Below are 25697 nucleotides of genomic sequence, written 5' to 3'. Positions count from 1 at the left end.
GGCGAGTGAGCTGGAGGAGAGAGAAAGGCGCAGTTGTACCTGGGGAGGGTCGTTCAGAAAGGAAGGTCAGCCAGTGCAGAGCCAGGCCTGTGATGCCAAGGGCATCTCAGTGCTGCTTTATAATGGTGGCATGATTGACTGTATCAAAGGCAGAGGAAAGGTCAAGAACGATGAGAACAGAAGGGGAGTTGGAATCAAGATTAGAGAGCAAGTCTTCACAGGAGTGCAGTTTCCGTGCCTCTGGCAGCTCTGAAGCCAGACTGCTAGACGTGGAGACAACCAACAGATTCATTGTGGTGGAAAAGCTAAGAGATGGCCAGTTTCTCCAAGAGTTTGCCCAGGAAGGGGGTAATGGAGATAGGGTGGTAGTTAGCCGGACAGGAAGGGTCAGCAGAGGGCTTTTCGAGGAGAGGGTGCACAAGGGACTGCAGTAGGATTGGTGAGTTCCTTACAGATTTTGAACAGTTCAGCCATGTTAGTGGCCCCAGAGATGCGGGCTTAGATATAGGCCCTCTTCTTCAAGCAGCTGGAAGGTCTGTATTGCCTTTGGAGCAGGTGGCAGGCCAGTTTGCCAGAGGATGTTTGAAGCCTGCCACATCCACTCGGCTTCTCTACACTATCGTTTCAAAGTGGCTAAATAGGAGTCATACCAGAGTTTCACTTGGAGGCAGGTTTCATGCGGATCCTCATGACCTGGGCAAGGGTGTCCAGAACGATGGCGAGTGGAAGGGTTGGTAAGGCCTGTGTGAGTGGCAGGAGTAGGAGGGGAGTGAAGGTGTCAGCAAAAGCAACAGCTGATACTCGCTTCGACGGAGGAGACTGGCAGTGCGTGCAGGGGCTTAGCCGGGGGACCCAAGAGATCCAGGTGAGACGACCGGAGAGCATGATCAGACCAAGAGAAGGGGTCTAGTGAGTGGATTGGAGATGGGAGATGGGGGCTGGGGTGGGGGGGTGGGGATGTCTGCATAGATGAGCGCATCCAAGGTGTGTCCATCTCAGTGCGTTGGACTGGAGGGAAGAATGGAGAGGAAACAGAGTGACAGAGGTTGCGGAAAGGTCGAGTGGCTCCATCAGGGGAGTAGAGGTGAATATTTCTTTAAGTCTACGAGAAGGAGAAGCTTGGAGGTAGAGGGCAGGAGAGAAGTGAGGTCAGCCCCCTCTGAGAGGAAGAGGGCGACCTGGCCAGGGGGCCTGTAGATGGTGGCCAGAGTCAGAGAGAGAGAGAGAGACGCCAAGGATGCAGACGAGGCATTTGAAAGAGAAGTAGACCTGAGTGAGTATGATGGTAGCAGGGACCCACTCGGGAAAGATCAGGGCCACTCCGCCACAGGACTGGTTAGGCCTGGGCGTGGAGAGTATTTTGCAGCCCTCAGGGAGGAGAGTGTCAAAAACTTGTGACGGAGTTGGGACTGAACCATGTCTCGGTGAGAGCAAGGATGTTGAGGTAGAGGTCTTCAAGAAGGTGGCAGATGTCAGAGGCGTGTTTGACGGCAGAGCGAGAATTGAGGGTAGCTAAGTGGAGTAGGTTGCGGTCTTCCGAGGAGGGATAGAGGAGTGTGGTACACCTGTCAGAGGGGCTAGAAGGAGGAGTGGCAGGAGAAGGGAGGAAGTTGATGATGGACAGAAAACGCCTATCGAGGAGTAGGTTGGACTGAGGACCCTGCACCATGACCGTGCCATTTAGGTAGGCATTAATGATGGCCGTAGAGGACAAGGAAGCATGTCAAGAGTACTTCCCAACGGGTGCCACCATTAATGGGAGAGGAAGATAAAGGGGAGAGCACTGCGACCATATGGGGAATCCAAAGGTCTGGAGCGGCAACGACCAAGAGGATGTCGGTGAAGTCTGCCTGGAAGAAGCGTCCACATGGGTGTCGGCAACGAGCAGGCCTGGATTGGAGACCAGGCGATCCTTTTTGAACGTTTTTCCTTCGACGTCGACAGGGGGATAAGATGGGTGATAGAATAGCAGTTAGAGAGCACCATTGAGGGAGAGCACAAGGAGAAAGGGGCGGAGGGGGAACTGTGAAGAGGTGGGGCGACTGCAGTGCATGACCCAGAACTTCACTACACCACACAGCAAAGCAACGATGTAGATTCGGGTGTCCAGGAAAGGCAAAATGCCTAGGTTACATCAAATGGCAGAAATAGACAAGACACCTAGAAGTGATTTATCGGGATAGAGGTAAAATCCAAGATAGAGGAGAAAACTAATTTTTAACGCAACAGCAAATTAAAGACTCACATTCTTCTTTCCTAGAAGAGGGTAAGCCAAATGGCTCCTCTAGTGCCCTAGAAGAGGGTAAGCCAAATGGCTCATCTAGTGCCCGAAATGGTTTACAAACTGCGACAAGCGACAGACTCGATTGGTTAATGGGAGTAATATGAGAGGAGAGAGCGTTAAATAGGGAGCTATAATGCTCCCCCCGCCAGCACCTTTCTTACCTTGTCAGTCATAGCTGGTTGACGCCTGTGCTGCATGCTCCAATGGCAAAAACCCTCGAGCTGCCTTTTGCCTTGGGGCCCTTAGCCAAGGGGCTGCTTCTGTTAACTAGGGCCGAGGGTCCAGTCGGGTGCCGTGTGCAGCCAGGGGAAGGGAGATGGAGATGGGAGTAAGAGGGCACAGGGGAATGGCAACCCAATTAAACATGCCACGATGCAGCAAGCAATACAATTATAAAGAACAATGGAGGATGCAAAAGAGCTCTGAAGACTGCAGGACTTACTGTGTGCTCCGGCAGCATCAGAATGTATAGCAACTCTGTATATCTGATTAAGTTGCCCCCCTCCCCCCCAGTAGAGTGCTTTATTTTGCTGCTTAAATGTGTTTGGTTCTGTTTTACAGTTTTGGGTATCGTAACTGGAGGCAGGCAAAGGGATTGGGACTCTTGCATTGTTTCTCTCTATTGGCAGCTTTTGCTCTTGCCTAAAGCAAAAACCGGTACCAAACCTGCATGAAAAGCTATCCAGTGATATTCCCCATCATTTGGTCTGAAGAAAGACAGCCCCATGAAGTGGGGACCCGATTGGCTATATGGTCGACCTCCGTACAGTTCCATCTAGCAACCAGAGTGACCGCCGTTCTGATTTCTTTGGGTGCATCAGAACAATTTTTCTTGCCTGTGGATTTTTCCAGGTCTTGTGGCCCATAGTTTTTGAAGGGGTCATATTGCAGCCCACCAGAGCTTCCAGTATTCCCCCAAAACCCACTTTTGTTAAATGACCAGGCCCATGACTGATATGGCTCTCCTGCTCGGGCCGAGCCCACAGACCCCATCTCTGATCTGAAAGTCCACCATGGGCACTAGGCATGGCCTGGATGTAGGTGACTTTGGTGTGCCCAGGGTATGGCCTGTGGCAAAGTATTTATTTCTACTTCAAAACCTTCTCTCGGATACTGAGAGTGTAATAATAACGAAGTCACCAACATTTGCCAATTATGGAAACCATAACTCTTTCGCCACCACCATGAATTGAAGAAATCAAATGCGAGAGTAACCAGTGAGGTCGTTTTATTTATTTTTTCTTTTACTTAGCCTTGCTCCACATTTGGGATGGCATGACGTCCTGAGCCATGTGTCGCAGCGGTGGCCAGATACATGGCAATGCAAGGAACTGTTTTACTAACCAATTATGTTTATTGTTGATAGCTCGCTATTTCTCTTTCCTGGCTCTTTAAGCCACATTATGCTGTGTGTGTGTGTTTGAGAATGTGAGTGCAAAGCTGACATGCTTCAGAGATAGTGCCAGAGGCTATTGGGGGGGATTCAAATCTGATCCACTCCTCCATTTTCGTTCTGACTAGGCATATGAAATCTCTGGCTTTACTGTCCAGGCCTTTGGTCCTAAACTGGAAGATGGCTTCACATCAGTTGGAATAGGGCAGGAAACCCTTTCTCTGAGGAAGAGCCCTGTGGCACATTTCTGTGAACAGGAGAAAACCTTTTTGCTATATGCCACTGTGCATTAAGATTAAGTTGGGCTCTCCTGTTCCATTTACCACCTCCCCCCGCACGCACACAAAATCGCCCCCCCCATTGTGCTGTCGTGAGTGTTGTAACTTTGTGTGTAAAAGCCATACCTTCTGACAATAGGCATATCCCTGTCTGTACTAATCCCTACCCCACCCCAATCCCCTTCACCTCTGTAAAGGTGTTAAATCCCGAGCCTCCTGTTTTTAAAATGCCTCCTGTTTTTGAAATTACCTAAGGGAGTAACCGAGTCTCCAATCTCTGCAAAGCCAGCCTTTACATTCCCTTTAAGAGCAGGAGCATTTCTAGCCTGGTGTGATGTATTCCGGGAGATAGACTGTGGGTGTCTTTGCCTGGGTTGACTGCACAAGCTCCCTTTAGCCTATCCCGTGCCCCCCCCCTCCACACACACATATACACACTATTCAAGAAATCGAGCACAATCTCTGGTCTCTTAAGCCATGTTGGTTGTTGACACTGTGTCTGGTGTGCCCATCCTAAGATCCCTAGTGCTCCATCTCTGTGGGAGTGTCACTCGGTCATGTGGAAGACCCCCCCCCCCTTTCCCCAGAAGGGACTCTGGTCCTCGTTGGCTAAAGTGGATGTTTAAGTACTCCCGCCTTGAAGCGGAGTGAATGATCACTGCGTCTCCCAAATGCTTCCCCTAATCAATGGACAGGAGGCTACAGACTCTGTGTTACCACCCCGAAGAGAGCAACCACTGATGTCTGTGATGGCTCTGCTGCTGTGGTGGAGGCGTAGGGCTAGAGGATGAATCTCCGTTGTATCTGGGAACAATCCTTCCAACTTTGATCATTCTTACTCCACATTTCCCCAACTCCTTGAAGATCCTGCTTCCTAGGATCCAGCTCACTTCTTGAAACCAGCTCTGGGGTTCGGTCTGTCTACACAAAGCTATTTTGTGGCACCTGTTGAAGCAACTTGTGTAATTCAGATTCCTCTTCAAACCCAACTGAATACACCTTAGTACCATTGGTCCCCTTACTGTTTCCCGACTCACTGGTCTCTGATTGACATTTTTGCAGGTATCGTGTCTACAATAGAACCTTGCGATACCTGCCTCTTACTATGCCGGGCCGGCGATCCACGTTCCTATTTGCAATCCTTTGTGATTGCACAGTTTGGAACACTAGGAAACCAGCCTGAAGCGAAAGGAAGTATCTTCTTCTGTTCTTCTTAAACAAATATTGGAAATTAAAAATACCTCGAATAAGGATCTATGCTGGGGAACAAACAAATAAACTAAGCAATATCCCAAACAAGCACATACAAATTATTCACCTCCTAAGGATCCACATATAGTGATGAAACACTTGTAGAGGTTTTCTCTTAAACTTTGATCAATCCGCAGAATTTTATGTAGAGCAATGTACACTCAAATTGATTATTTCAAAATACAGCAGAAAAAAAATGGAAATTTGAATATCTAGTTTTTCCTTAGCGCATGTTTTCTAAGGATCTACTTCTACGCCAAACCAGAGTAGGTGTCGTACTATTGATATTTCTGTAGTGGATGTTTATGCCATCGTTGACTCTTATTGTGCTGTTAATCCTAGGAAATCAGGTTATTGCCATTCTTGTTATTGTAATTGACTGCTTTGAATTACTTTGACCGTTAGTTTAGTAGTACATTTTTTGCAATTGCTTTTGATTGTGACTTCTATGATGAGTACAACTGTCCCTTCACTCCAGAACTCAATTTCTTGCTGTTCCTCAGCACTTACTACCCAACCAATATTGTCTCTTCCCAGTTAGGTTCTAATCATTGGATGTTAATCTAGTTTCATTTGAAGGCTACACCATTTATTTTCTAACTGATTGGCAGTTGTGAATGCCTGTTGCAAAATGTCAGCTGTCATGTGTGGTCTGTCAGGTCTATACATAACATTGTTACTCTCTGAATGCTTTTGTTAGTGTATTGTTCTGCATGAACAGCATGAGCCTTTAAATTAAGTGAAATGCAGGGCCCTCGAAGGATGTGTTACCAGACTTTTGAACTTGTGGGGAAGTGTTATTACCTAAATAATACTATGGAGACTTTCTTGCCGAGGCTGGCTGTCCCAAGAGTTCAGAAAACGGTCCGATGCAGGATATGTCAAAAATCCCACATATGAATTTGTGCCTGCCATTAACCTTTGGTGAGGAAGAACTGGTTTGCTGTGTGTCAGTGGGGAAAGCTTTGTTAATGACTTGCAACCCAAACTCCCTTCTTATTGCTTTATTTCTCTCCACATCGCTCTTCCTCACTGTTCATTTTACTCCCTAGAGTTGGGCCCAGACGCAGCACATCTTTCCTTTTGCTACTTTGACTCCCAAAGTCTCTCCTTTCTCACCTCCCTTTCCCAGTGCCTCTTTTACAGACTGCTCTCTTGCCTCCCTCACCTTTTTCTTCCTCCACTACTTGTTGGCCCTCTACATTCTTCTCCTATGATCTAGCTCCTCCTTTTAATTCTCGCAGTCTTCCTTCTTTTTCCTGCTTCCCAGTGCATCTTACAGTGCTTTACTGCAATGGCACCCCTTGGGCACAGGTGCTGTTCCTGACTGTTCTATCGCTCCATTCCTGAAGCTCTTGTCACCACCATGCAATGCATGCTTCTGTTCCTGACCTTTCCTTCTTTCTTGGTAGTGCCACTTTCTATCATTACTCTTCTTACTACCTTGTCCTCTGCCTGAGATCCCTGCAACTCACCTGTTAGGGGTGATATGATATTTTATTTGTATCGCGCTCGTACAGTGTTTCAGAGCGTGACTAGGCAAGGGAGGGGACCAGGGAAGGACAACACAACAACGATCTTACTAGGCCCAGTGACATTGAGAACGCACAAGTGCATGGGAAAGGGAAAAGGGGAAAAAGTGCATGGAAGGGGGTGAGTGGAAAGTGCTGAGCAGAGGAGAGCAGATAAATTAATGATAAATAAAATGAAAAGAAAATGTATGCAATAAACCGTGGTAGTGCAGCCAGCAAGTGCTGCGTTTAAGGCAGCAGACTGGGTAAATCTGATAAGTGCAGAAAAAGAAGAAAATGGGTGGGGGGGGTGGCTGTATGGGTACATATACAGTCCCCAGTGCAAGGGGTGGCCAGGAGGGTGGCAGGGTGAGCAGGTACCTGTGTCCAGGGGACAGAGGGTGGCCAGGTGCACGGTGCCAAGAGAGCAGATCAGCAGGGGAGAGGGGGAGCAAAGGCAGAAGCAAAGAGGAATGTCTTGAGGTGCTTCCGTAACCGGAGATGGTTCTCCTCAAGTTTTAGAGTGGCAGGGAGGCTGTTCCAGAGGGAGGCCCCAGCCGAAGATGGAGATCTACCCTTGCAAATTTGACCTTCAAGAAATGCACTCGCCCCATAGTGACAGGTGACAAAATATTTACCAGTGCTTTCTGTAAAATGGTGCATGTCACCATAAACTCACTTCATATTTGGTGCAAGGCTGCCACCTGAAGGCCAGCCATGCACAGTGAAACATTTATTTTGACATGTACAGCACAGGCGAGTGCGATGCAAATGGTACTTGCCCTTCGTAATATCTCCTCTCGAATGCGAGTGGGCTAGTAGATTTTGCAAGCCCTGTTGAGGCTTGCATTTTCAACATGGTTGTTTGACTGCTCTCTTCTCGTTGTTTATTTCACACTTTCTCTCTTGGATTTCCCCCCTGCCCCCATTTCATGTGCTTTTATTACTGGCCATGTTTACTGTCTGTCGCTCTGTTCCTGACACAGCCTAATTTTCTGTGCCTTTTTGTCAGTGGCCCCCTTCCTCACCCTCCCCTTTCCCTGTGACCCTCGCACTCTTCTACGGCCTCTGGTCTCACGCCTGTCCTCTTCTGAGCCGTCCCTACTCCACTCCTGATGCCTTTCTCACTCTGCTCCCTTTAATACAGATTTGTTTATGATCCTGCTCTTTTGTTTCCTCGTTTTGCAGGTCTTGGCTTCTGTCCGAAGGATACATTGCCAGCCCTGGAGAACTTTCTCCCGAGCGGTCTCCGGACTCTGGAAACTCAGATTTAGATCCCCAGTATATGGAGGGCTCAGTCAGCCCTACGTTGGGTCTTCAGTATGATGCATCTGGTGCCTCAGAAGAGCTCTCTAGAATGGACCCCCTTGATCCTGCTAGTGAAGAGACTAGATTCTCCATTGGTGACCAAGCAGCAGTGATAGCAGTTGACCAGGGGCTGGAAACGAAGACTGATGCACCCTCCCGCTCTCCCAGGACACAAGAGGACACTGGATTAGTGCTGTGCAGCCCTGCAGCAGGTGTCCCTGGACGGCCGCTTCCCGGAGAGCAGACCAGTGGTCGTGACCTTGATGCCAAGATGTCATCTACTTTCTGTCTTAGAAGGCGATCAAAGTCCCGCTCCATCCAGGGCACTGGTGACTGCTTCCCAAATTTCTCTGAGGCGTCAACATCCACGCCTTTGCGCCCGCGGTGTGAGGACAGAAAAACATCTCTGCTGGATGGCGGGGAGCACCTAGTCACCCCTTTGCAGGAGATCTTGCAGGCGTCTGAAACTCTTTCCTCCTCTTTCTACCGCCAAGAAGAGGTCTGGGGACCAGAGGCGCCTTTGCTGCTTCTCCTTTCTAGGTTCTCTCAGGTCGTGGACCCAAGTAACACCCTTGTGACTGATGCCACTCTGCAGGGCTTGCTGTCCTACGTAGCCCGGTCCTCTGAGCCCAGCCACAGATGCCTCCGCCTCCTCCACCGCCTCACCTGTAACCCGAACTGCCTGGAGGCCTTCATCCGCACCTATGGGGCAGCTCTAATCCGCTCACAGCTGATACTAGGGTTATCTCCTAAGGTCATTACTACATCACTCACTGACCCAGATGGAGAAGAGTCCATGGATCCAGTGCAAGGAAACAATCGGAGACCGCAGGAATGTTGGCGTGTCACCAGGATGAAGGAACTGGGTGAGTGCAAGCACATGTTTGCGGTTAGTTAGCAGTTTGATTGTAGAACTTTGTGCAGGATCTTGAGTGATGCTCCTGCAAGACTGCCAAGCTTTAGGAGCTCTTTGGCCTTTGTATTTGAGCCTTACTAAACACAACCTGACCTTTAACAATGACACCGACACCTGAATTCTGTGCTGGGCTTCAATTTCCTCCCGCTGCCCCGATTGCACTTGAGGTCCTGAAGTGACCACCCGCCTTTTACATTTTCCTTGACTCTAATCATTCAATAATTTCTGAAAGGCAAACGTTGTACAGGCCTCTGTTCCTCTCTTCTCTCTCAACCCCGAAATCCTAGAACACTCTGAAAGCCTTGGAGCATTTGTGACCTACACTGATTAAGCCACCTTCCTTAAAACTGCCCCTCGATGTCCAGAACATAACTTTATTCCTCTGGTCGAACCTTTTCAACCCATGGCACACATACTGTGCTGTTTCTTTTCCCGTTTCTAGCATCCCCTTGTCATGCCTCACACACATGTATACGCCTCTTGTCTACCTCTCTCCCCAGATCTCTGCACAGCACTCCTGCCTTTTTTCTTTCTCGTTTGGGCATTTCCTCCCAACTCTGATCAAGGGCAACATTGCATTTCTTTTCCATGCTGAACAGTAGTCTCACCAAGTCCATTTCTCCACTTCCTCTGCTAGAGCACACTGCTCTCTCTGCTATTTTCTCTTGTTAAATCCACCTTTCTGCCCTCCCTCTTCCATGGTCCACAATCTATTCTAGCTTTTGGTGGTTTTCTGTAATTTCCTATGTAACCAGTGCCCATTGCAATTTGCTCATACCATTGCAACACATTATTTTCTTCCAGGTGAGACTCTACTCCGTAATCTGAGTGTGCAGGCAGAATCTCCTTTTGGCATTGGAACCCTGAACCACCTCATCTTAACTGGATCGGAGACTGACAAGGCAGCCTGCGCCATGGCTCTACCCCTGATCTGCAGGTCTGTCATTGAATGGAGTCTTGAGATTGTATAATGGGTAGTTTTATAGGCTGTGTTTGTATACTATTTTTTTTTGAGTGGTTGTACAATGGTTTACCTTTTTGTGTTCTGGCAAGTGCTCCATCGAACTAGTAGGTTTTGACTGTTCGCTACTTTGTTTGGTGTGGAGACTCTGGAAACCAGGCCCGTGCAGCAATTTTGGGTGATGATTGATCGAACAGGTTTATTTATTTAAACTGGATCTAGCATCTAACCAGGACCCCACCTGTCTGTCCTGCAGACTTCCTACGGTCACTTGTCAACTGACTAGGGAAAGGTCACAAACACTACGATTGGTCCTTCCGGCACACTCCTCCTGCCAATAATAATCTCATTCATAAATAAATTGTCCTTCAGTGTCTGTTTCCAGTTATGACATCACCTGACGCTTTTGAATCATACAATCCATTTCAAGGGGCATTGTGCCTCCATACATGACAAGTTCGGATCAGGAATATACTAGTTCCCCCAGCCAAGTAGGCTTCTGTGACCTTGGCACCTGTTTCTGTTAAACGGCACTTTTAGTCTGGAATTTGGAGCGTGTTCATAAATGCCTTGGAGTTTGGAAGCCATGAAGAAGGTCCATGTCTCACCATGTGGAAATGTCCACTGCAGGCCTTGCAAACAAAATCACACTAGACCTGCAGGGCAAGCGCCTTAGTTTACATACTAAGCCTAAATGTGGTAGGACTGATTCTCAATACTCTGACCCTATGATATGGCATTTGTAACGCGCCTATACACAAGTGTTTCATGGCGAGGCAAGGGAGGGGGAACAGAGGGAAGATGGACAGCGATCCTACTAGGCCAGGTGTCATTCAGATCGCGCAAGTGCATGTGAAGAGAGAAGGGGGAGAGGGGCAGGGAGAGGGAGAGGGAGAGGGGGAGGGGGAGTGCAGTACATGGGATAACAGATTAATAACAATAAGTAAAGTACAGCCAGCTGGTGGCAAGTGCAGAGGTAAATGCAGAAAATCCAGTGTCCAGTGCTGGTAGTGGGACTGTAGGGCTACAGGGAACGTCCCGAGTGCGGGGGATTGCCTGGAAGGCAGTGCAGGTGTGCAACTGGCGGTGATGGGACCTGGGCCCGAGATCAGAGGGTGGCCAGGTAACCAGTGCAGTTTCAGCCAGGAATTCAGCAGGGGAGAGGAGGAGAAAAAGCAGAAGCAAAGATAAAGGTTTTGAGGTGCTTCCAGAACCAGAGATGATTCTCCTCAAGTTTCCGTGAGGCAGGGAGGCTGTTCCAGAGGGAGGCCCTAGCCGAAGAGAGATCTACCACCAACTCGTTGCTTGGAGAAGCGACTGACCCTGAGGGAGTTGGAGGCGGATGAGCGAAGAGCTCGAGAAGGAAGATATCTAGGAAGAGAGTTGAAGGTATTGAGACCCCAGGCCCCAGAATGCCTTGTAGACAATGCAGAGGGGTTTGAACTTAATACTGGGAGCCAGTGCAGAGATTTCAGTCCTGGAGAGACAATCCCTGGGCCGGAGGCCAAGGACCAGTCTCGCAGTCCTGTTCTGGATAAGTTGCGGAGAGTAGAGGCAGGCAGACTTAGAAATAGGCTGTTGCAGTAGACCAGCCTAGAGAGAACCAGAGCTCTGGAGACAGTGAGCTTCTGGGGGAAGGAGAGGAAAGGAAGAATACCTCTGAGAAGGTGCAGCTGGTAGTGTGATGTGAGGAGAGAAGGAGAGTGTGGAGTTGAAGATGACCCTGAGGTTTTTAGCCTCACAGGTGGGTGCAGAAAAATGTCCAAGAGAGGCCACCCAGAGAGTGACGGGAAAGGAGGGAGCGGTTGTGCCGATGAGTAGAATCTGTCTTACTGGCATTAAGGCAGAGATCATTGGCAGCACACCACTTCTGGATGGCAGACAGACAGTCGGAGATGAGAGAGGGAGAAGAGGTGGCAGAGGGTAGCCTGAAAATGAGCAGAGTGTCATTAGCATAGCACTTGAAGTTGGGGCAGAGCGCGTCAATGCGGTGGGCAAGAAGTGCCAGGTATTGATTAAACGGTTAGGGAGAGCGGTTAAACCCCTGGGCAACACCACAGGTAGAGATGGAGGAGAGGAAGGACCCAAGTTGAACCTGGGGGGGGGGGGGGGTGATCAGGGAGGAAGTCAGCCATGCCAGGGCCTGACTGGTGATACCCAGGTTATTACAGAGACGATTGAGCAGGATGGAATGGTTGACCGTATCAAAGGCAGAAGAGAGATAAAGTAAGATAAGGACACAGGGGGTGTTGGAGTCAAGGTGGACAAATGTATAGAAGGACCACCTATATTGTGACGGAGACAACTCTGGGGAGCTGTAGCCAAACTGGTTCAAGGTAGCAGTGACGAGGGTCTAGGCTAAGTCTCAAGAGGTGGTGAGCTTGTAGAGTATCCACAATGAGTACACACAATGGGAATAACAAATTACACTTAAACAGTATGTATTAAAATTGTTTATTTATGGCCAAATATCACTATTGAAAATGACCATGAAAATGTCGCAATATCACACAACATAGATTACATCTATACAGTCACTCAAGTAGGGCATAACACATCAAACCCCTGTTAAAGAAAGAAAAGTGCAGATTAGATTATGTACTAGAGGTCTTCAAATGTCGTTTAAGTGGTCTGGGGCCTTATGCCCAAAAGTTCAGGAAAGTTCTGACACAGATTGTGAAGCAGGAAAAAAAGAAGGTAGGGTCTCTGGGGTCCAGTGAACAGTTCCAAGGGTTAGAGGACAATGTATTCTAACCTAATGTGTAAAACCCAAGTATAGTGAGTTAGGAACACTTTTTTTTTAAAGGGAGTTTAGGGGTTGGTAAGAACCTCTGGAATTTAGCCACCCCGTCCCCCCCACCCCCCGTACTCCGATTCTTCCCAGGACTTGGCAGGTCAATGGAAGAAGTCAGCGATTGCTTTTCCTGTTGTCAGCCTCAGTCCTTGATTGCAGGTTCCAGCTGATCTCTGGTTGGTGGCTTTCGCTGGTGCAAGGACTCTTGGATGAATAAAGCAGGAAAACACGATGCAGGATCCCTTTCAGGACTGGACTCGCGGCAGGTAAGCTGTTTTAGACGGTGGTCCCCTCAGCACGGCGACGCAAAGGGCCTCACTTGTCGCGGTGCGACTTTTCCCTCCAATATCTGGTCCCCATCATGCTAGGACTCGAAGATGTTGCAGAGGTGTTGAGCCGGATTGTATGCAGTACCCTGTGGGAGACTGCACCAGCCTTGTCCTCTTGGCAATAGTTGACCCAACCTTTTGGTATAATCCTGTACTACACAAGTTGGTAGAGTGACTGAGCAGCCAGGCTTATCTCAAGAGGGGTCAATGTGAGCTGTAGGGTTGTAACAGTTTCCCAGTGACAAGTATTCAAATAAACACTTGCACTTGAGGTGTCTTGATTAAACAATTATTTATTAATTTAACAGTCAGTTGAATAAGCTTTCGTTAGAAGGGAGCAATATATGTAACACAAAAATATACTTCCAAAAATACGCACTGTTTCAATAAATCAGTAGATGCCCATTTGGGATGGCACACAGATACTGCCTACACCCTGAGGTGACTTGGGACACGGTGGACATCAATAATATCACTGGTACATTTAGAGCAATACTGAGTTTGGTGTCAAAAGGAAGAGGTTTAGAGAATAAAACAATGGTTATTACATTTCTAATGTTTGTTAATCTGCTTAGAATCGCATGTTGTGCATAGTCCGACATCCAGTGGTCACTGCAGAGTATTGCATTTTGTTCGTAGTCGAAAAGGAGACGTCGACAAGGCGCGTCTGTAACACTATCCCTATAGTGATGTGCATTGTACCCACAATCCCTCACGTGTCGAGGTCCCTCAGAATTGCAAAAACATTTACTCGACCCTTTGGTCGTTATTTATTATTATACATTACATTAGATCCCTCCTTCGACGTCGAAGCTGCGAAGCGCTTTCACCGCCGAGGAAGAACTTTGACGGCGGCGACTTAGACAGAGGAGATCCTTCGGCGCTGCCGAACACATGACCTCGCCTCGCCGGCCTAAGACAGTAGGGAGAGTGGGGTCGTGGGACATTTCTTCTATTTCTAAGAATGCCTTTCTCTCTATACCTACCCCCCCACTCCCCCTTTCCTTCGGAGTCGTTATCACTCGTATCTGTATCCTCAGCTATGGAGAGGACTCAGTTTACATTTTGGCCACGATGTAAGGGCAAATTCACATGGAAAAACAAGCACAAGCGGTGTAACTGTTGCTTATCCCTCGACCACAACGAGGAAGGCTGTGCGGCCTGTAAACTGCTTCATCCGAAAACTTTAAAGGACCGCAGGGTCAAGAGGTGGGCAGCCTACGCTATGTCTAGAGCTGAATCCTCACCCGCCGCCGAGTGAAGAGGATAGTGATAACCCGACCTCCGTTTCGGAAGTTGTAGATCTCTCTAGGGAGCGTACCTGCTCCTCGGGGTCTGTCCCCGGCCCGACTAGTTCGGCTCAGGCCTACTTATGGGGATGAACACCCCGGCGACACTGACGAACACAGAAGGCATAAACATAAGCACACAACCCACGGCACTTCTTTGTCAAAGACAAAGAAAGCCATAGCGCCAACGGTGACGCTGGACCCACTGGCGTCCTCCACTGACCATAAGGGTCGCAAGCCCTCCACTCCCCGCCACCGCAGACGCGACTAGCGACTGGGCTACCTGCAGACAAGGCTTCTACCACCAAAACGCCAGGCGACGCGCCTCGTAAGAGTGCTATCGTCGCCGAAAAAGACTCGGCACCGCCCAGCACGACGCCAGACGAACCCTCGACTGAGAAATTAATCGTCGAGAGCGTGGCGCGTATAGTTTCCACTGACGGCCAGAAACGGACGGTGAGTGTTACGCCGAAGACCGCTCACAAGGCCAGGGAAACGCTGAGAATGCCGGAAGGGAGGCAGGGACTGCTCCCACCGTCGAAAGAAGGCCCTAGCCTACGAGAAGGTTTCTCAGAAGGCGAAGGGACTTCGACATTATGGGACAGATCAAGACGGCTACAGGCAGAAGAGCCTCCTTTTTCGCCTCCAGACCGTTCTGGGTTACCACATTGGACTTTTGAGAGATTCCAATCGTGTATGGACAAACTGGATAGATTTATGTCCACTCCTGAACATAAAACACCTAAGAAGCCAAGAGAGGTACTTCATGTGAACCCCAGGGCTAAATATCCTAGACTTTTTAACCCCCTTCAAGAGGAATCTAATACTTATGACCTCCCTGAAGAAGACCCTCACTTCCAAGAGGACGGGACGAGGAATTCTTAGATAGTGAAGACCAACAGAACCTCGAAGAAGGTTTTGAGGAAAACCTTGACATAGCTGGAGGGGGCTTTGAGGAAGACCCAGATGAAGGTGGCTCACAGCCTTGGCAGTCACCAACAGCGTCTACGGACCCTGAAATCCTAAACCTTCCCTCTCCTCAGACCATGCCGGTGAGGAATCCGTCACCAATAGATGACCAACCCACTTTCAATGCGCTACTACGGAAGGCATCAGCGCACTTTGAGATTGAAACTGGGGAAATTTCTCCCGATACTGATTTTGTAGAAAGAATCAATCATTAAGGAAAAACCTCCCACTAGTCAAACTATGCCCCTCCTCGCCTCAGTTAAGAGACGAATCACCCCATCGCTGTCTACATCTGCGCTGGTCAGAGGGGGTCAATCCAAGAATTGAAAAACTGTTTACTCCCTCTCCTTCGGGCCCATTATACATTAAGGGTCACTCTATTCCAGGCTCCTTGGTGGTAACTACCACAAGGAAAAGAGCAGGGGTTCCGCTATCAACCAGCGAAGCACCCCCAGACAAAGAAGGAAAGAAACTCTATGCCCTGGGTAAAAGAATTACAGCCTCGGCAGCTTTTTCAACCAGAATTGCCAATAATACCCTACTGGCAAGTTATGCTGATGCCCAATGGGGAAAATTACGGCAAGACCTCGGAAGTCCCTGAGCCCTTAAGAACTCGCTTATTAACCACGGTAACAGAAGGAACTCTGGTTAACCAGAGCATCATTAAAAACACTCTTGGTGCTGCAGAAACGGCTGGCTGTTCTTTAGTCCAGGGAATACTTCTGAAGCTTCATTTCTGGCTCCGCAATTCAGGTTTTAAGCCAGAAACCCAGGAGTCGCTCATTAATAAACCAATAGTGGATTCTAACCTCTTTGGGAAAGCAGTGGATGACGCACTGGAGACTGCGAAGAAGGATTTCGACACCCTAAACACTTAGACCAAATCTCAAGTCCTCCCAATAAGTGAGGATTTTGGCAACAAAAGCTTTTTGCGAGGCCAACGTCAACAGCAACAACAGCAGTACACTGCAGGCAACTGGTCCTCTACTCAGGGAACCAGTGGCCAATACACTCAAAGAGGACCACGGCGTGGCAAGGGTAGAGGTCGGGCCCCACTCCCAGAGGATCACCAGTTACCAACACCAAATGACCCGAAGGTTCGGGTCCCCTCCCATGCATCGCCGGTCGGGGGCCGATTAACATTTTTCCTACCAGCATGGGAGGGAATAACATCAGACTGCTGGGTATTGTCAACCATAGCCCGTGGTTACTGCATAGAATTCAGTCGGTCCCCCAAGTACAGACCCCCAAGGGGACGATGCTCATCACCGGAGCTCCTCGTCATCCTTCTTCAAGAAGTGGAACTGCTGCTACAAAAAGGAGCAATAGAGGTCGTGCCTCTATCACAGGTAACGGAAGGTATTTATTCAGTGTACTTCCTTGTACCCAAAAAGGACTTAACCATGCGCCCTGTACTAGATCTGCGCCCAGCTTACAAATTTGTCAAACCTCAAAAACTTTGCATGGTGACCCTACAGGAAGTAATCCCCCTACTTTCACAGGAAGATTACATGACAACACTGGACATGAAAGATGCATACTTCCATATTTTAATGTTGCCAGCGCACAGAAAATACCTCAGGTTCATGAAAGAGGGCAAACACTACCAGTTCAGAGTGCTACCCTTCGGCATAGCGTCAGCGCCGAGGGTATTCACAAAAGTACTGGCAGTGGCAGCGGCCCACCTGCGCAGGTTGTCCATCCCAGTATACCCTTACCTTGGCTCATAACAGGGGATTCTTACGAGACATGCTTCTCAAATATCCAAAAGACTGTAGACCTTTTGTTCCAACTGGGCTTCTCCATCAATGAGAAGAAGTCCAGCCTAGACCCCAGCCAGATCAAACAATTCCTAGGGGCTCTTATTCGAACAAAGGATGGCCTTGTCTTCCCCTCCGAGAGGGTCCAAAATATGCTGTTTCAGATCCCTCAATATGTGGCCGGTCGAGAGGTGTTGGTACGCAAAGAAATGCGATTGCTAGGAATGATGGCGTCCTGTATATATTTAGTACACCACGCGCGCATGCGCCCAAGGCAAGAGTGGCTCAACAGCCAGTGGTGTCAGGCCAGCGGACAATGGGACGATCTAGTGGTGGTCTTGCAGGCCTTGGTTCTTTCGCTACGGTGGTGGTCGAAGGAAAACCTGGTAATAGGGAAACAATTCGCCACCCCCGCAGTGGAAGCCACTCTAACCACAGACGCATCCTTCACAGGATGGGGGGGGGGCTCACCTATCCCATCGGACTGCACATGGAGTTTGGACTCCTGGTGTAGCGTCCAAACACATAAACCTGCTGGAACTGCTAGCGGTCTTCAAAGCACTGAAGGTTTTCCCGGCACATGATGGTCCTCACAGACAGCACCACAGCCATGTACTACCTGAAGAAGCAAGGGGGCACGCACTCTCCAGGACTGTCCCAGAACATCTGGAAGTGGGCTTTCAAACGCATGTTCCTGTTGTCACAACATGTACCAGGGGAACTCAATCTGCTAGCAGACGACCTCAGCAGGGACTTCCCTCTGCCCGCAGAGTACGAATGGCGGTTAAGAGAAGACATCGTCTTTGACGTTTTCACACAATGGGGGTTCCCAGAAATAGATCTGTTTGCAACTCTGGAGAACTCCAATGCCAAGATTACGCCTCCAGGTACCCCCAGAACCGATCCAAGGGGAACGGTCTCTGGATAACATGGTCAGGGAAATTTGTTTACGCCTTTCCCCCAACTCCCCTTCTCAACAAAATAGTGCACAAGATGCACCAGGAACCAGTCACCATGATACTAGTGGCACCTATGTGGGCCCGACAGCCATGGTTCGCTCACCTGATGGAGATGTCTCCACCGGTGAAACTACCCTGCCCGTACAACATGCTGTCACCGGACAGGGGCAAGACGATACACCCATGCCCACAGACCATGAACTTAGCAGCCTGGTTCCTGAGGTCATAGAATTTGGACACTTACAGCTCCCTCAAAGATGCATGGACATTCTTAGGGAGGCTAGAAAACCTAACACTCGTTACTGCTATTCTAGCAAATGGAAGAGATTCGTCATCTGGTGTAGAAATAAGAGCATCAACCCAGTTGACTGCTCTCCCACACATATTGTTCTTTACCTGACTCACTTATTAGACTCAGGATTGGTCTTTAATTCTATTAAAGTTAATCTAGCTGCACTTTCCGCATACGCCACTTCTCAACTCCAGTGTCATGGTGGAAAGTCCCAGTTATTAAAGCCTTCATGGAGGGAGTAAAAAGGATACACCCTCCTATAGCCAACCCAGCTCCCGGATGGGACATAAACGTGGTACTTACCAGGCTTATGGGCTCACCCTTTGAACCCATGCACAAGGCATCCCTTAAGGACCTCACTCTTAAGACTGCTTTCTTAATAGCTATCACATCCATTAGGAGAGTGAGTGAACTACAAGCGCGCTCTATACTAGACCCCTTTGTAACAGTTCACAAAGATAAGGTGGTTCTACACACATCCTAGGTTTGCACCAAAATGTATTCAAAATTCCATGTCAACCAGTCAGAACTACCAACATTCTTTCAAAACCCTTCAAATTTAGGAGAAAGGAGCCTGCATACACTAGATGTGCGCAGAGCCGTCATGTTTTATATGGAAAGAACTAGACCTCTGAGAAAGACTAATCAGTTCTTTGTCTCAGTGGCATCAGGGAGAGAAGGAGATGCACTTTCAAAATCCACTATATCTAGATGGATTTTCCAATGCATCACTCTGTTTCTCTCTTGCTAAGAGAGAACTACCCTTCAAGCCGATGGCACATTCTACTTGTGGCACTGGGGCTACCATAGCATTCATTGCAAATGTCCCTCTTGAGTCCATTTGCAAAGCGGCAACCTGGAGTTCTGTACACACCTTTACAAAACACTGTCTAGATGCCCACTCTAGATCTGAGGTGGGACAAGCAGTATTAAGACCTCTTTTTTTTTTTCTACTGTTCCTTCTCACAACCCACCTCCAACTCCGGGTACTACTTGCTAGTCTATGCACCGCATGTGATTCTAAGCAGATTAACAAACATCAGAAGACAATGCGTTACTTACCGTAAAAGCATTTCTGATGGTTGTATCTGCTTAGATTCATATATGCCCACCCTTCCTCCCCGCTCGGATGGAAGGAACATAGACATCCTTTATCTCTTTTCTGTACTCGCTCACGTCTAATAGGCTCCCTCAGGGCAGAAAAAATACAAACCGAGGGACCTCGACGTGTGAGGGATTGTGGGTACAATGCACGTCACTATAGCGATAGTGTTACAGACGCGCCTTGTCGATGTCCCCTTTTCGACTACGAAAACAAAATGCAATACTCTGCAGTGACCACTGGATGTTGGACTATGCACAGCATGTGAATCTAAGCGGATACAACCATCAGAAATGCTTTTACGGTAAGTAATGCATTGTCATTCTTAAGCATGTATGTACTTTTTAACATCCCCCACCCCACCACTCCGACCCCCCCCAAATCAAAGTAAAACTGTTTCCAAGCTACACAAGTTATGGAATTGAGGGATAGTTAAAACACAAAGTCAGACGTTAGTCTTTCCAGGAGCCAGGACAGCCAATGTCAATTGAGCAAAGTCTAGGGGAGCTGAAGCACTTCTTGAAGGTAAGTAAAAAGTCTTGCACTATGTTTTGGAAGTCATTGTAGAAAATGAAATCACGGTTGGGCCACAAGCTGGGAGGCTTGTGAGGAGCAAAGCTGCAAGTAACTCTGCAAGAGCAACCAAGACAAGTCTCAACGGAGAGCTAGCAAGGCTACACAACAAAAGGTAAGTACCCCTTGGGTCTGTTCCAGCTGGCTTCTGTTCAAAACGCTGCACTGGTCACCTCCACTCTGGTACTTCGTTTCCTAAACTGCATATGCATCACACCATGTTCTGTCACCATAGCCTTGAAAAAGACCCATGTTGGGTCGAAACACGTGTCGGCTGAGTGTATTAATAAATCCAACAAATATAAAGCGACAAGACTGTATACAGATTTTATAAAGATTTTACAAAGAACTGGGCAATCGTACAAAGAGTCATTACTTGAATGAACCAGCGCCCGAGTGATGCCTGTCTTCAACCCAAATTCACTATAGTTTCCTATCTACTCGGGTATCTTGCCAGACCTCCAAAGCATGTTTGGAGCTCTTTACTAGAGCATTTTGTGGTGAGTAGCTGTAGCTCTCAGCTGCCATCTAGAATTCATCTTATCAAGTCAAGCAGAGGATGAAGTCCCACGAAGGCCAAGGTTGGGAAACAAAGTCCTCCTTGCCACCCCATGGCAGACTTTTATGAGAAGGACACTAATCCCATTTCGCATAATCAGCAAGACATCAGAAACCTGGTTTCTACTAACAATGTGTCCTGCCCACCCATAGAGTGTAAATGAACAGGCTCCATCTTAATGGGCATGTTTCATGCTAGATCAGTCGCCAGAAAATGCGCCGATCCCTTACTTTATTTCAAATTGATCTTCGAGGCATTTCATAGTCTTGATTCACAGATAATTCCACACTATAAACTTAACTTCCTGGCCTGCCACCCACCCACTATGGTATTGTTTGGAACAAACAATGGAGAGGAGTGGTCCTTGGAAGGACTGTGGTATCAAGAATAATGAATTCGCCTGCATCATAGTTTACAGGTTGTCGGAAAGAGTACTTGACCATAACGCAAGAACTGGTGGACGACCATGTAGCCCACAACCTTTTTGACATCCAATTGGGCTTCAGGCCTTTCAGGAGTATGGCAAGAGCCCTTCTATTTGAAAGATGAAACCTTGAAGGCTCTAGCTACGATCTCTTCCTCAAATCTCTGCAGTCTGTTTTTATTTTGTAAACAATATGTGGATAAAGCAATCTAATTTATGCAATTGCTTGTCCAGATCATGCCCATTTCTTCTAGTCCCTTTTGAATAATTAAATAGGATATTGCCTTTATTGGATTTCACGAGGCACCAATTTTTGTATTTGGCCTATGTTACAGTGGTCCGCATTCTTTTAGATTCCACCTCATGCTGGCTGACGCCCTTCCTCCGTGAGCAACACACTACCTTGGTGAGGCTGGGAGTGTGCAGATCTAACTCATACTGTTCCTTGTTGCTATTTGCCAACAATTATTATTATTTTTTTAAATGTGCCTCCCAGTTGTGCAATTTCTCTGCATTGTTTTAGCTCTAAGCAGCCGGTGAATAACATTAAATCTGGCAAACTCTAGAAACTCAAAATCTCGATAATTTCATCATTGAAGGAGTGGATGTTGCCTTATTCTTCAGTTTCTCCTGACTGAAATGTGTCTACTCAAGTTCTAATGTCCAAACTACTTTTATCCCTCTCTTCCTTTTAAGCGTGACAGTCAAAAATCTAGGCATCAAGTTTGAATCTGTCCTATACCACTAAAATTACAAATACATATGCTCAGATAAATTGGACTCTTGCACATTTAGCCAGAACCTTATGATTTGACTATTGGCAATGGTATCTGTGTAGGTCCTAAGCACATCGGCATAATCTAGTGCAAAACCAAACTACAAGGCTGATTCTGGGTTTTAAGACTTGCAAGTCTGTCAAAAGTCCTGCATTGGCTGCCCATTAAATACTATATTCGATGCAATGTTTTGTTTGACCCATTGTGGCCTCTCCACAAGAGAGCCTTGTGGCATCTCTTCCTACTTTAAACCTGATGACCCCAGTGGAATCCGGAACCTTCTCGTACCACCTAAAACTGAGAGAAGTAGAGCCCTTTGCATGAGCCCTTTGCATTCAATGTCATCAAACTGTAATGATCACCTTGAAGCACTGAGGCTGTGGGCAAACTACCTCCGATTCAACACTCCGTAAAATCTCACTTCCTCAGAAGATCCTTTCTCCAAAACAGGATAATTTTCCCAACAGATGCAAAACCTGCATCGACCAGGATACTTTATTCACCTTGATGTTGGCCCACCCGCCTGCCGAGATTTTTGGACACTGGATGTTTGAATGCCAGATATTTTGTGAGTACTAAATCTAAACGAGCTGACTTTAATGTATTTACCCAACATATTAGCACCTTTCTCTGGTTAGCTTGTTCTCGTACCTTGCACTATATTTATTTATTGTGTATATATCCTCTCTACTCCTTGCCCCATGTGTTACTTTGGTTACCCAGATGTTTGTGAAACTATTTAGCTCGTACGATTGAATGTCTATATTCTTACTGTTTTTTTTCCTTCTTTTTCCACATCCCTGCACTCCCACTGCAGTGGCATGTTAAAATGGAAGACTGCCTTTGATTGTGATTTCAGTGATGAGAACAATTGGCCTTGGTCCCTCTCTACACTGGCACACTTTTTTCTCTTTAGTACACACATGCTGTTTGAACTCACTATTCTTTTCTTCTCAATATTTTTCTGAAATTAAAGATTCAGCGTATTTTCCTCCCTCCCCTTTTCCCAAATCTCTCTTTAAAAAAGGGTTCCCTTTACACCCTGCTTGTCGGGAGGACCCAGCAATTCTATTTGCATCCAGAAAGGTCTCTATGTCCACTGAGGCTTTTTGGTTGCCTTTTTCCTCAAGTGGACCCAAGACCTCTTTTGCTTGTTGCAGTGTATCCTACAGTTTGTCAATCTAGGGTGTTTCTGCTTTCAAGGATAAACTCCCACCACCACCTTCTTTCAGGTTCTGCACTCCCCAATCCTGCATGGTCGTCAATTCCTTTATTATATTTTTTCTCACAGAACCAACATTTACTGATGTTTGAACATAACTTTCCTTGTGTTTCTGTACTCCTACCTACCCCAACCAACACCCCTCCTTAATGTCTGTCATTATTTAACTTTTTTATTTTCTGTAAATGTGTATATTTACTATTTGATTGAATGTGTGTGTATAGTTATTTGAATTTGCCCTGATTTAAAAAAGGCACACGCCTAAACTTTCAAATAGTGTTACTGTTTTTTGCATGCAAAATTGAATAGTTCCTCCACTGCTGCTATACTATCTGAACTCTCTGAAGAAAGGCAGCCTTGCTAAGGTGCACGATTTACTATACTGGGGGGAGCGGGGAGGGGGAGAACTGGGCACAGCTGATATTATTTTCTCCTTTATAGGACTACTCACCTTCCCTACATGTGTCTTTTGATAGCAATCTATCAGGTGGGTAGAGCGAAAGAAGTTGAAGGGGAAAACCAGCAGTGAATGCCTCCTCCAGCAGCAAGGGCAAAACCTGGTTCATTTCTGAACCGACGAGTCACATCTGGCTATGCCATCAATAATATCTGTTTAGTAACCTTTACTGTTTGTTCTGCGTCTGGGTGGTTGCATTGCTTTACAGAATACATTCTGAACTATGTTGGGGGGGGGATATGTCCTGTGCTTGATCTTATGATTCCCTGTTGTAATATGTTTTCCACGCCTTTTATTATTTTTTTAGGAAGGAGGCTCTGATGCGAAAGCTGCTTGTGGAGGCTGGAGGTCTTGCATTAATTCTAGACAAGCTATTGACAAGCTTCGATCCACTTTTTGTCTTCACTGCTGCTGACGCTCTTGTCACCCTTGCTACGGTATTTTCACCTGATTCTGAGCTACAGGAGGGTAGGAAGACCCCTCACATTCTACCGTTGTCTAGGCCATTGGTAAAACGAGCACGTCTGGATGAGCCCAACACGGAGTCTACCTTGGCCACTACCTGTCCATATCAGCGTCTGATGGCAACCGGACAGACAGACCTGCACTTCCGTCTAGACTGTGGGGGGATGGTAGGGGCTGTGCGTCAGCAGCTGCTTTCCAGCTCGGATTTCTTTCAGGCAATGCTGGGAGGGGAGTACCTGGAATCTCGCCAAGACGTTGTCCCCATCCATGGAATATCCTTGGCTGTCTTTAACATTCTGATGCACTTTCTCCATGGTTGTCATGAGGGAGAACCCTGCCTTGTCCTGGAGGGGGTGCGAGAGGCCATGCCTGACCAGGGCTTTGAGAGCTCTGTACTGGGCCATGCCCTCTCTGCTGCTAGTCAATACCTGCTACCAGGGCTGCAGTCACTCCTTGAGGACTTTGTATGCGAACTGCTGCAGCTTAGGATCCTACCATCTGTGTACTGCTTCTGTGAGCTTTATCAGAACAGAAGTTTGCAGCAGCGCTGCCTCCGCTTCCTACTCCACAGCAGTCACCAGCCACTTGCACGGGGCCGCTGCCTCTCCCGACTGGTGCTGACTGTCACAGACCAGAGAGCTTTGGTAGAAGGGCTACATTCAGTAGTGTTGGGAGTTTTATGAATGGAAAGTGAAAAGGTGAACTTTACTAAAACCTTCAAAGATGAGACCTTTAAATATACCATAACGAGCCTCGAGGTGAAGGCTTGGATTAAAAAAGGTGGCTACTAAGCCAAGGGAGCAGCGTGGGCTGCTGCAGCTGAGCCATGAATGGGCTAGGAGTTGCTGCTGCCATCCATGCATCATCTCCCATCACATTCTACATCCTACCCACCCATTCACAGCAGGCTGTAAGCCAGATGTGTGAAATGCTCTGGTTTTTGATACTTCAGTCTAAGCGAAGGACTCCCCCCCACCCCCCCACCCCCCCTTCCGTTGAATCTTCATCAAAGACATTTGCAGGACTTGTGCAAAGTCCAAAAGCAGTGGGTGTGTTTTCTTTTACCAGTTTTGTTTGGTATCAAGTTTTGTTGGTTAATAGTGGGCATGGGCAAAAGAGCTTGTGGTGTGGTAGCCTGATAACGCGGGTATGTGAGTGTTACAGACATGCGAGTGGATTAATGTCAAAGTATACGATTTGCACTTTTAGTTCTAATCATAATTGTCATACTCCCAGGTTCATAAGGTACTTATGGGGGTAAGAATGTGTTTGGGGTGACTTTTGTCCACCCCAAAGTAATATGTGATAATGTTAACATATAAATTAAATTTTCTGTGAAAATTGAGATTTAACTGTAGGTGGCTGCGTAGCAGGAACTCTAGGTGGGAGAGTTTCATGGGACTTGAGTCTTGGTGCGGAAGGTCATTTTGCTGCATCCTCCCAATTGCAGTGCTATGTGCAAGGCTACTGTTGGTGCATGTGGCATTACCCCCTCACCCTCCCATTAGTTTGTTGTAAATATGAGCATTACGTTCCCTTCTGGCTAGTTTGTGTTAAAATTCCAATGTTTAGGTTATGAGAGCTTGATGATGAATCGTGATAAAGACTTGTCCACCTGAAACTGTGTATTTTATTTGGAGATTCTTTCAGCAGCGGCGGTGAGGTGGGGGGGAGAAGGGGCAGGGAGGAGGGGAGAGAAAGGGGTCAGTTGAAACGCATGTGAAAAACCTATTCTGTCTAAGTATCTTGCCCGAGGTCATCTGAGGCACTCCTTAAGTCGGTCTGAAACCCCAAGGCTGCAGCGTGCTTTGGTTTGTTCTCCAAG

General features: G+C 47.6%; 1 protein-coding gene across 1 annotated transcript in view; it reads left to right on the top strand.

The window, feature by feature from the left end:
- The window catches only part of ARMC5 (armadillo repeat containing 5), a 71169-nt gene extending 45676 nt beyond the window's left edge, over window positions 1–25493 (top strand). Inside the window, exons 5-7 of the mRNA XM_069651592.1 lie at window positions 7906–8891; window positions 9746–9878; window positions 23715–25493. Of these exons, the coding sequence (XP_069507693.1) occupies window positions 7906–8891; window positions 9746–9878; window positions 23715–24555 (1960 nt within the window). The 3' untranslated portion in view covers window positions 24556–25493. The remainder of the gene's footprint in view (window positions 1–7905; window positions 8892–9745; window positions 9879–23714) is intronic.
- The last annotated feature ends 204 nt before the right edge of the window (window positions 25494–25697 follow it).

This window comes from Ambystoma mexicanum, chromosome 3p (assembly GCF_040938575.1).
Source record: "Ambystoma mexicanum isolate Mex_15411 chromosome 3p, UKY_AmexF1_1, whole genome shotgun sequence".
Lineage (NCBI taxonomy): Eukaryota > Metazoa > Chordata > Amphibia > Caudata > Ambystomatidae > Ambystoma > Ambystoma mexicanum.
Note: the sequence above shows the minus strand (reverse complement) of the source record. Positions and strands in the feature narration are given on the sequence as shown.